We start from the raw sequence: 12,035 nt of genomic DNA, 5'->3' as shown, positions 1-12,035 counted from the left end.
ATGAATATTTTTATTTAACTAATAATTCTCTTTCACCTGAAAATTGCTCGCGGTGAAAAATCCGACATTTAAAAAAAATAATTAAAAATTAACTGTTGGGAAAATAAAAGCATTTTCTGGAACCACGTTATTATTATTTTTTTCTTATTCTTCCAATTTCAGTGACTAATAAATGTAGTACTATTGATTGGAGGAAACACTCCCATTACCTTAGTACGCACGAAATTCTTCACATAGTTGATCTGGTCAGTTTTGAACAGTTTCAGAGCTTTGTCATATGAATGAGCGTATGCATTGGCAGCAATAATTGCTTTTTTCATGCCTGAAAAGAAAGAGTTTTACTTTAATATGCTGTGCTTCTAAACTATGAAACAGAAGTAGGGACATGCGGGTTCAAAATGAAAAAAATCGGAAATTTGTTTTGAAAATTACAGTACATAAAGAAAGAATATTGTATTTTACAATAAACTTGCATTAAAACATTATGTTTTAGTTTTGGCAGTAAAATTGTGCTTTCAAAAAAAAAAAGAAAAAAGAAACAAAAAAAAAAAAAAGAGGAAAATGTTCTTTTTTTTTCCTACGATTTGCAGCAATGGGGTCGTTTCCAAAATTTTAAAAGTATTTTTTTTTTCTGAAACAGCATGCTGTAAAACATAGGATCTGAGCATTTTTTAATAAATTTGTTTACGTTTAATATTTTTTAAAAAATACTTAAATCGGGCGCTTTCATTGTTTACATTTCTTGGCGATTGACATCACAAATGATGGAATGCCATTCTGTTTTGCCATTTTCACAGAGCAAAATATTTAATTCGCATCTTTACTCACGTGTATTGACAACGATATGGTCTATATAGCCGACGCATCAGCTTTAGTTTAGCCTTTTTGGATCGGATTTTTCATTGTTGCACTGCCAGGGTTACCATAACAAAGTTTCGGATTTCGCCAAATTTGCCGAAAATAATACTTTATTTAATAAACAATTCACGTGCCGCTAATAATCGCTCGCAGTGAACAATCACCAAACGCGATTACTCGCCAGAAAAGACAACCACTCAAATACGAGCTCCGATCCAAAAAGGCTGATCTTAAGCTGATGCGTCGGCTCGTATATATTGGGGCCTTAATATGGTTGATAGCAAGCGCAGAGCGCAATTTTAATTCGCTGCTTGATTATCATAACGTGGAAACGTAGTAGAAAGATGCGGCAAAGTGCATCATTTGTGACGTCATCAAGACCACGCCTGGTTTGAAAAATCGGACATTTAAAAAAATTAATTTAAAAAAAACTGTTGGGAAAATGAAAGTATTTTCTGGGTTCATGTTTTTTGAGCAATCACGATTGCTTATTGTTCTCACTTGACCGTTTTTGAGGTCCGTGCCTTTTTCAGCTTGAACCAGGGACACCAGCACCACCGCCCACCGGCCTCGTGCAGACGCGGCTGCACTGCCTCCTGGAATCTGTTTCTCCTGGTCGATAGCGCCTATGCCCTACACACAGTGGCGTAGCTAGGGAGGGGCGGAGGGGGCGGCCCTTTTCCAGGGGCGGCAAATTGACCCTTTTGATGTTTAAAAAAAACGTATTTTCCATTATGGTTTTAATCTGTCACTGCAGGCAAAAAGAAAATCTTTGAAATGTACGACATTTAGACCGATTACCAATTTAAAACTACTTTGATGCAAAACAAGAGTCTTTCTTGATAGCATATCAGTACAATTTCCTGTTTTTCTCTGAGGGGGCGGTAGTGGACAGTTTATGGGGCCAATGTTTTTAGACTGTAGAAGTTAACTGCAGGAGGAAGAACACAATGAAGTTTTCCAATTTTCATTATAAGAAAAAGTTAACACTGTATTTTAAGAAAGTTTCTTGAATATCTCCTCGTGAATTTTTTTTAAGTTCAGAAAAATGGTGACAACAGTAAGAAGGGGAGTGGGAGGCGTAAAAATGGAACACAAAACAATTTATTGCTTATCACTGGGTAGCTTTATATATTACTGAGTTTGCTTTGATTTCTCATCAGTACAATATTACAGGAGTTCTCTACTTTGAAAGAAATGAAAGGAATTTCTGTTTCCTCGCTTTTGAGAGTACAAAATAGATCCGACAACTTTGTATCACATGTTAGTCTATTCCTTGTGATAGGTAAGCAAATTTCATTTTTCAACATTTGGTTTGGTCCCTTAACTTGGCCAAACATGGTCTAATATTGCGTTTTAGCGCATAAAGTTTCAAATAATTCCCGTTAGGAACCTCTCCCAACTCCACTCTGCAGTTTAGCATCGTGAAATATGTCTTCAAAATGTTTCTAGCGACAGAGCTCTTGAATATTCCATCATTTTTCCTGATATCACTAAAGGTAGCTTAGAAATAACGTTTTTAGACCTCAATGTTGAAACATTTCTAGGCATAGCCCCGAACTCTGTCTTTTCCTCTAACGTAGCAAACACAGCCAAAAAGTACATATCTAGACCTTCAATTCTGAAAACTTTCCTGGAGAAAACTCCCACCCTCCTTCTGAACTCTTAACATGTAGCCTAAAATAACGTTTTTGAATTTTTGATACTTCAATATCAATGTGTGAAAACACCATTTGAACCTTGACTATCATAGATCTCCTACCTTGATCAAAGATTGCCTAAAATATTCGTTTTTAGGACTTCAATTTCGGAATTTTTCCGTTAGAGATTCCTTTCCCCCCCCCCCCCTCTATCCTCTTCCCTAGCGTCTCCAAAAATTAAAACTGCGTTTTGAAAACTTTCCAAGGAAAGAAAGGCGAACTACTCACCCTTTTCCCTAACGTCACCAAATATAGCTCAAATTTCGTTCTTAGAAATTTGTGTTGTGTTTCTCGCTAAACCTTCCTTCTCAAAGATTGCCTAAAATGAACTTCAGCGGTAAGAAAGATTTTGGGGGCGACACAAGGACGGATCCAGACAGTATTCAAGGAGGGGGTGATCGATTGACTTCGGAAATTTACCCCTGTATAAATTCCCAAACCTCCGCCCTCTGACATCATGAAAAATCCTCTCAAATTAACCTTTTTTTTTTTTTTGGGAATTTCCATTTCTGAAAAATTCCGGAGGAGTGTATACTGAACCCCATCTTTTACCTTAATGTCATCAAAGGTGCACTATAATTACTGTTTTTGGATTTAAAACAATTAAAAAAACTTCACAAATGAAAGCTCCCAAAACCCATCTAAGATCGTCTAAAATTGAGTTTTGGAAACTTCGATAAGCTTCCTTTACAAAGTTCCGATCCTTGAGTGCTAAGAGATGTTAAACAATTACGTTTTTAAGACTACAATTCAAAAAAAAAAATTCCGCGGGAGAGCGCTCTTTTTCGTAGCATTATTGAAGATCGTCCAAAATTACGGTTTTGGAACTTCAGTTATCGAAAATAAAGCCGAAGGAGAGTTCCTACATCTCGACTCAAGGAGGGGGGCGATCGCTTCCATCGCCCCTCCCTTGTATCCGTCCTTGGGGGGGACACACACACCTCCCTCTCCCCTTCTTGCTCCTAACATTATCAAAGAAAGCCTAAAGTCGGGCGTCAATTGTGAAAAATTTTCATGAGAGAACCGCCTGGCTTCACATCATTTTTGGTGCCGTTATAGGTGTTAGGGAACCCTTTAACGTCACCAAAGACAGCCTAGAATTGCGTTTTTAAGACTTCGGTTTTGAGAATTTCCAAAGCAAGAACACGAACCTTCTCCTTTCCACGAATCCACCAAAGATGCCCTTAAATTAATTTCAATTTAAAAACTATTTCAGTAAGAAACCTCAGCGCTAATGCTAATCTCTCTCTGAACGCCTACAATTGAGTTAGAATACACATGCAATTGCGTTGCTAAAGATAGCCTAAAAACTACATATTTCAGAGCTTAAAGTATTCCAATTTAGCATTCGACCATTCCCGGTTTTCTTCACCTTTTCAAAGTAGCTAAGCTGCATTTTAAAACTTTGATTTCAGAAAATTGTCTTGCGGTGCCCACCGATCCTCTAACGTCAACAAAGAAACACTAAAAGAGACTTCAGTTTTGAAAAAAATCGAGAGCAATCACAACCTGGCCTTTAACTTACTAAAACTTGCTTAATGTGATTTTTTAAGTAAATTTAGCAATTTTCCCCAAGTGGTCTCTTATCCCCCTACTTTTTTTTCTTTTGCAAGTATATAGAAATTAATTACGTATTTTTTGCTTTAATTAAATTTTGAGTTATAATTTAAACACCTTTGACGGTTTAATGTACTAGCTATTTCGCAACGAAAGGACGGCAAATTGAGGAACCGCCCCGGGCGGCAAACTCTGTAGCTACGCCACTGCCTACACACAAGCATGCTTATACACACACACACGCATACACACACGCGCATACACACACACACATATACACACACGCATACACACACATACGCATACACACACATACACACACACACGCATACACACATACACACACACACACACACACGCATACACACACGCATACATGCACACACACGCTCATACACACAAGCCTTTACACACATATAAACACGCCTACGTGCATACACACAGGTCTACGCACACACACAAGCCTACACATGCACGCACGCGCGTCCACACATACACAAACGCCTGAACACACACAGACAACTATACACACGTAACCGCCCTGGAGGAGGGGTAGGCTTGGGGGGATAGGAGCTGTTTCTAGAAACAATAGCCCCCAATGAGTAGGGCACTGTCGCAACTCGTGATTGCGAAAAACATAATTTTAATTCAAAATTTCAGAATTCAAGTTAATTTTTACTTTTTTTTTTTTTTTTTTGGTCACTATCCATTTTAATGACTAAAAGAAGTACTTTTGACTGAAGGAAACCACCCCATTAAATTTTTTTCTGGGAGCACTATAAAGTAGGAAAATCCTATGATTACCAAGAACCAAGGAAGGAAACTCTTGTAGCATGGGGTGAAAAAAAATAGAGTACTTCAAAATGCTTTGTTTTGATTTTCATTGTTTAGTAGGAACCCTGCCCTGCTTTAAATATGTCGTTCATTTGGAAGGAGAGTGCCACAATACGGAGAAATGAAATTTTACAGGGAGAAGCGTTTGAAGTTGAACACTTCAAGAAACTCTGCAAGAAAAGTAAATTTGCTGTGCACTCCAGTGGTTAATATTAAAACAAAAAATCTGTCATTATTTTCCAAAGAAAATAACGTAATTTTTAGAGTTAAAATTTTTAACATTTTTAGCGCGTAATTTTTAGCATTTAAGCGGAAAAATTAAAAACTTGTGGCCCACCCTTCTTCCAAACGAGCGATGTGTTAAATCGAAACTTATTTTTTTTCCCTTCGTGTTTTATATATAGGTTATTTGGAATAAATTCCCAAACCAAAAAGAACTGAATATTTCTTCGGAATGATTACGTTGTATCATTATTTAACTTGTAATTATTGCACATGTAAATAAACCTTCTTTGTGTTTTACACTGCTTGTTTTTATTATTGATATTTTGTAGAATTGTCTCTTCATATTTAAAAGCGTTTAGTTAATTTAAATATCAACATGTATTTTTCAGTAATAATTTAATAATAATATGTGTTTTATCTTCTCAGTTTGTTATATTTCCATCCTTCCTTTTGAATTCTAGAAAAATTATTTCACCCACAAAACATTACTTTCTTTTATTCTAGAACACTACTTATTCATCTGTTAATTTTAAGAGAGCTTCCACTGATAACATCATGTCATTATTTTCTATAGAACGAATATTTCGAGAAAATTGCTATTATTTTTCAAACATAAAATTAGAACAAAATCACAAATGTCGGGTCACAATGCTAAAGTTTAAAAAGAAATTTCAACTATACATAATTCTTAAATATCTAATACTTATTCTTTCTATAGTCTACTTTTAAAATATTTATCTGTCTTTATACTTTAACAAAAATGTAATTTTAACGCCTTGTATATCTCAAACCCGCAATCTCAAATTTTATTTCTCCATTGACTTAGCGAAAACATAAAATTAGAACAAAATCACAAATGTCGGGTCACAACGCTAAAGTTTAAAAAGAAATGTCAACTGAACATAATCATTAAATACCTAATACTTATTCTTTCTATAGTCTATTTCTTTACTAATAATAAAGCTAAAAGTCTCTCTGTTCGGATCTTTGTGAGGCGCATCGCGCCTAGTTGAGGAATGAAAGTTTATTATTTTTGTAGTCTGCTGTCTGAGTTTTAAAACTTGATTGATTTATATTATTTAATTATTTATGTTTCATAAATTTTTATATTAATTAAATAACTGTTTTGAGAGCGTAATATCATGATGGTAGAAAGTTAATATAACTCTTTTTACATAAATCACTTTATTTTTGTCCTTCCCAGTTTCAAAATAAAATATTGAGAAAAGTAGTTTTGAGAACGATAGTTTTATCTCAGGTTAACTTTTCAAAAGATAAAGTTACAATCCCGAGGTACCGCGGGACTGAATTCGGTGCAGGATTGGAAAACCTAATCATCACAAAGCAGGGTCCAAGTATGAAGTCACGCTTTAAGGTGGGATTCATGTGGGTTCAAATTATAGTGCCTAGAAAGAGGCACTCTTTCTAGGCACTATAGTTCAAATTAACAGTTTGTGAGAGGGGGAGGAAAGAAATGATAAGAGAGACATACAGTGGGGAGAATGTGACATCGCACGACTTTTTAAAAATAAAAATGGCATTTGTCACGCTGTTTTTCATAAACACAGAGAGGAGGGGTATGGTGAAGCGTGAAACTGTCTGTTAAAGGGGAGGGGTCAAATATGTCGAAAAAAGGTGTGACATCATCAGCTATGCACAGTCCTTAACCATACAAAAATCACAAAGACAAACTTTTTTAAATTGTACTATTATTGCAATGTCCAGTGTTTTCGAATGGACAATTTTTAATGCAGCAAGTAGGGTTGGTTCATTTGACCGTTTGAATTTTTTTACCTCTAATGCCAAAGATCAAGGTAACTTGATGATAGTCAACTTTTTATAAGAAGTTTTTTTATATAGAAGTTTTACTTTTAACTGTTTCGATCATTGGGAAATTGGCGATCTTTATCCATTGGCGTCAATTGTTTGGCACCAATGCCAGCACAAGAAATATTTTCCCTTTGAATACGTATACGTAAATAAAGAGTCGAGAAATATACATTTGCATAGGGTTATTTATCACAAGGGAACATGGTTCCAAAATGAAATAATTTACGCCAAGAATTTGACGACGTACCAATTACCCAATAATTGACATATCCCCTCTCATTTATTTATCTGGTGATTAAAATACAAAAAGCTTTGGTTCGACTGTTTTTTTTTTTTTTTTCCTTTTGCGCAAAAGCGTTATTAATAGGGTATCTGACAAAAAGCAAAATTGTAATAAATTATTACTGTTTGGTATTGTGAGTACATGTAAGAATTATGTGTTCCCAGATGTACACTAAACGAATGTATAAGAGTAAAAATAAAAATGTTGGAAACAGGAAAACTCATATAAGTTTTCTCAAATATTCAGTAATGAATATGGTCGAATTTCGAACGCTGGGCAAACCCTAGTATACTTTAAATACGTATTAGTATATATTTTAATTTTCCGCAGGTTAACATGCAGTTTTGCATTTGATGACAACACAATAAAAGTGCACTTACAAATAAGCACATTTCAAGTCATGTTTGAAGGCACACATGTCTCAGAAATAAGTACATTTCCGAATATAAGGCCGTCTCAAAAACGAGCACGTGTCGTCTTAAAAATGAGTACGTCTCGTCTGGAAAATAAGCACGTGTCCTCTCCAAGACGAGCCTGTGTCCCCTTATAAAATGAGCGCGTGTCCAATAAAAAATCAGAACCCGCGGAATCATTTCTGAGAAAGGGGTCTATTCCAAAAATAAGAACTCCAGTTTTCTAATTTTAAGCCAAATTGTATCGGAGCCATTCTGCGCAAATGATGCGCTTAAAAATAAGCGATTTTGTTTTTATTCTAAGAACCTTGTTTTAACAGTCTACTTTAATGTAAAAAAAAAAGAAAAAAAAAGAAAAAAAAAAAAAACGTGGGGTGCTCGCCATTTAGATTTTTTACAATAGGATTTCGCATCATTGCAAAATTCTAACGTCTAGGCTAGCGACGAGAAAGCCAAGACGCGTATCAAGTGAAGCTTTGGTTTTACCACCTAATCTCAAAAAGCTGTGAATAAATTTTGTAGCTGTTGCGAGCAATTTAAGTCGCGAAATGGTATTTTGTTTTGCAAATTTCCACACAGCTCTTAGCGTAAATTTTAGTGGAATTATTTAGAAAACTGGCAATTTTTCTAACTGTCGCCAAATTGTTGAATGCCAAAAAGACTAAGATAATGTAATTCAGAGTGCTAGAAATAACGTTAACTGGCAAAAATGTAATAGGTGCTTCCCATCAAGAAAACTTATACAAGCGACCTTTAGCTTTACATGAAATCTCACAACTTCTTACGGTGGAAGTAAGTCTTACATTTTTGTACATTTTATTTGCTTGATGGGATTATTATTTTCACTGTTGCTATATTATCATTGAAAATTTCCTAATTACTCCCCTTTCCTTCCGAAGAGTTTTTTGACTAAGTTCATTAGATTCATTAACTTTAATCTAAATCAATTGACTCATTTTTTATGTATGATAAACAGCGAATTATTCCTAAACGACAGAAGCCGTCGCTTATTCTAGTTATTAGAAGGTGAAATTTAAGATGCACTTACCATTTTCAATCATTCCTCGCCAGCGTACAACTTGAATTTCTTTTTCATTCACAGTTTCAAGTTTGTCATCAGGATTGTATAACATTTTCTTCATGATAAATTTCTCCAGTCGTGGTAGGTCCTGAGTAATTCTCAATCCTTTATCAAACAATGCCATTGCAACATCCAAATAGCTCTGCAGATCTCTGCTGAATACCAAATGCTCTCCTTTGATTTCTAATGGTGTGAAAAATATAGGCAATTTCAAAGGACTAAATTTATTTGTTGTAAAGCTGTCCCGCCATTCATAACCCTCCGTTACGTCTTTTAAACGATAGCAAGCTTCTTCAAATATGGCTGCGTAAGAGCATAATGAGTCTGTAATCAAGAACCGAATTACGTCTTGCATTTTAAACATGCACATTCTCAAAAATCTTCCCAGCTTACTAAACTGAAAAGTGTGTCGCATTTTCTGATTTAAATCATAAGAACCTTTGTTACAGTTCTGTAGACTCGAAGTGATGCCTTTTGCTATTTCTAATAGCCATTTCTCGTTGATGTATACCTCGATGCTTTTCAATGCTTTTGTTTGAAGTTGCTCAAAATTATCTAAAGGTATGACGTCTCCTAGCGGTAAACTGTAAATTGACATGCTGCTGAGAGCCAGCATGTGTGTCTCGACAATACACTTCGCTCGAATGACTTCTGTCTGGGTATACAGAGTTTTTGTTCGAAATATTTCAAGTCTTTCCCCAAATGAGTAAGATTGTTCCAAAAATCGACATTGATTTTGCTTTTGACCTACAGGAGTTATCATATTGCATTTTAGATCGCTCATCAGACAAGGTTTTTGCCCTGTAATTTCGGCATAAGTCAAATAATTGTACGCTCTTTGATATTCAACTTGCAGTTCCTCCATGTTTATTTTTAGTTCATCTTTTATCCATTGAAGTTTTGCACCCAGTATCTTATTTTGTCTAACAATTCCTACGATTTCATTCAAGTCTTCATCGGTCCATCTAGGAGCTCCTTGAAGCGGCATGCAGTCAACATAGTAGCTCAATCTAATACTTTCCTCAACTAGATGACGCGTACGCACAGCAGAAAATAAACTTTCAACGAATCTTAGAGGATCTTCCCCATCAAATTTTAAATAAATCCTAGGGATCCAATAGTCAAAAAGGGAATCTTCATCTGAACTGGCTTTGATTCTCAAATCATGCTCTTTTTTCACCTTATACAGTTTTCTTTCAAAATTGTAATCGAAAACTGCAACTTTTTGCCACTTCAAATAAGACAGAGCTAAAATGTCGTCATCATCTGTTGGAAGTAAAGCAGCACCTGGTATCGGTTTCTGGCCAGTATCAGATTTCCCAAGCAGCAACCATTCAGCTGGTGACCGTGTTTCATAGCTAAATTCGTCAGCAAAATCTTCTAAGTTAAGAAATGGCTCCGGAGGTATACCTTCTACAACATCGGTCTTAACAACAATAATTCTGTCGCTGCAACATACTGTTGTTGGGCGAATAACTTCTGAGCTTAGCCCCATTTCGAGCAAAAGCTTTTCGAAGTTTTGCTTTCTGAATTGCCGCTTTGCGATATCTACAGCTACTGCTTTTGTAAATGATCCGTATGGAACTTTCTTCTCTACCTGTAATTTAGGATCAGAGCTGTGCTTTTCATACAAGCGTTCTTCAGACAGCAAAGCTGGTCTTGGGATGGACACCGTTGAGTCAAGAAGCAAACTGACTCGTTTGAAGTTTGGAGTGTGAACCCATCCGAGAGTCTGCCAATATATGCTTTCCAATTCATTGATTGGAATTTTATCGGAATAAGTTGAAGATTTGCGAAAATCGTGAGGAACAACATCTATAAATGCAGCATCATTGTATGTTGACCTATCCATCGCCACTTTTTTTAGTTTTGAAATTACAAAAGCAGCAAGCGTTTATTATGTTGCCAAATTTCAAGGTGTTGGTAAAACATAACGATTACTTTTTCTTTGCACGAATAAGGCTTGCCGATCATTGCACATTTTTTAGTAGAAACTAGCTGCGTCGCCCGGCTCTGCTCGGTCTACCTTGAAAATAAAAGTTATGTCAAGTGACGCATGTTCAACAATCGGTCTTGAACAAAAAAAAAAAAAAGTCAGTTTAATTTTTCGGTAGATTTGCGAAAAAATAACCAAAAAGGAAACATTTTAAATTCCTCGATTACAGGAAAAGCCTCAAAACAAGTCAAAATTTCATTTGATCATATTCGAAAAAAAAAAAAAAAAAAAAAGCGGCAACAGATCTTTCTTCTCAATGATTTTCTTGACGCTGCAAATTTTAATTCGCAGCTTCAACAAACTATAGGGGGCACTGCAGGCACTGTCTAATGGCGGATGAAAAAGGTAAAACAAATGCATGCTGTAGCGTAAAAAACGCTAAATAAGCATAGTAATTTTTGTTTGTATGCAAGATTTTTTTGCTTTATTCTTTTTAAAATTAATTTTTAAAGTCTTGTGGATATTCTGGCCCACGTAGATAGAAATGAGAATTCAAGAAGCACTACTAAACGTCAGAAATTAATGCAAATTACGTGGTTCATAGTTCTAAGCAGCCATTTCCACGATGTTGAATTCGATATTTATCAATTTTTGATGGAACTACATTTTCATTGTGGCCATAAGACTGACAAGAATAACATTAAATGCTAGATAATTTAATTATATGACATTACGAGTTATTACTAAAAGAGGAAGATGATACTTCTTTGTCTTGTTTGGCTAGCACTCATTGTTTTGCATTTGTAGCTGAGTTATTTCTCTCAAATTGCCGAATCGATAAATTAAAAATTTTTCTGTTTCTAATTTCTGAATTGTGATTTAATTCTGTCATGCTATTCAAAACATCAACAAAATTCTCACGGATATATGATGGTAGTTTTCTTTTTTATTGATCTTCCATTATTTCTTTAAACTTATCGAATTCTGTATATCTTTCTACCATTTTAATCCACTAATGATAAAAAATGAAAATGGTTTAACTGACATGCGAAATCTCGCCAAGTGTTTTTTGCTCGCACTATACTAAAACTATAACCGTAAACAAATTTTTAGCGGAACTCTTCAGCTCATTATGTAAGCAATAAAGTAAAGTTGGCGATGAAAATTCTCAGCTTCTGTTTTTTACATTCTAAACGTTCTTTCTCGGTTAAACATTTTTCATTTCGTTCTAAGATTTTTTTTTAAAAAAAGAGGATTTACCTTACCTCTTACCTTGAGGATCTTTACCTTATTCAAGAAAATATTTTGCATACTGTCC

At 35.2% G+C, this 12,035-nt stretch overlaps 1 protein-coding gene across 1 annotated transcript in view; it reads right to left on the bottom strand.

Moving 5' to 3' along the window:
- Positions 1-10,633, bottom strand: part of LOC129223127 (dynein axonemal heavy chain 1-like) — a 43,175-nt gene extending 32,542 nt beyond the window's left edge. The window contains exons 1-2 of the mRNA XM_054857692.1: positions 8,749-10,633; positions 210-322 (exon numbers count right to left, since the gene is read on the bottom strand). Coding sequence (XP_054713667.1) covers positions 210-322; positions 8,749-10,633 — 1,998 coding nt within the window. The remainder of the gene's footprint in view (positions 1-209; positions 323-8,748) is intronic.
- Positions 10,634-12,035: the final 1,402 nt, after the last annotated feature.

The sequence above is a fragment of the Uloborus diversus genome, chromosome 5 (assembly GCF_026930045.1).
Source record: "Uloborus diversus isolate 005 chromosome 5, Udiv.v.3.1, whole genome shotgun sequence".
Classification (NCBI taxonomy): domain Eukaryota; kingdom Metazoa; phylum Arthropoda; class Arachnida; order Araneae; family Uloboridae; genus Uloborus; species Uloborus diversus.
This window is presented reverse-complemented; position numbering and strand designations above follow the sequence as displayed.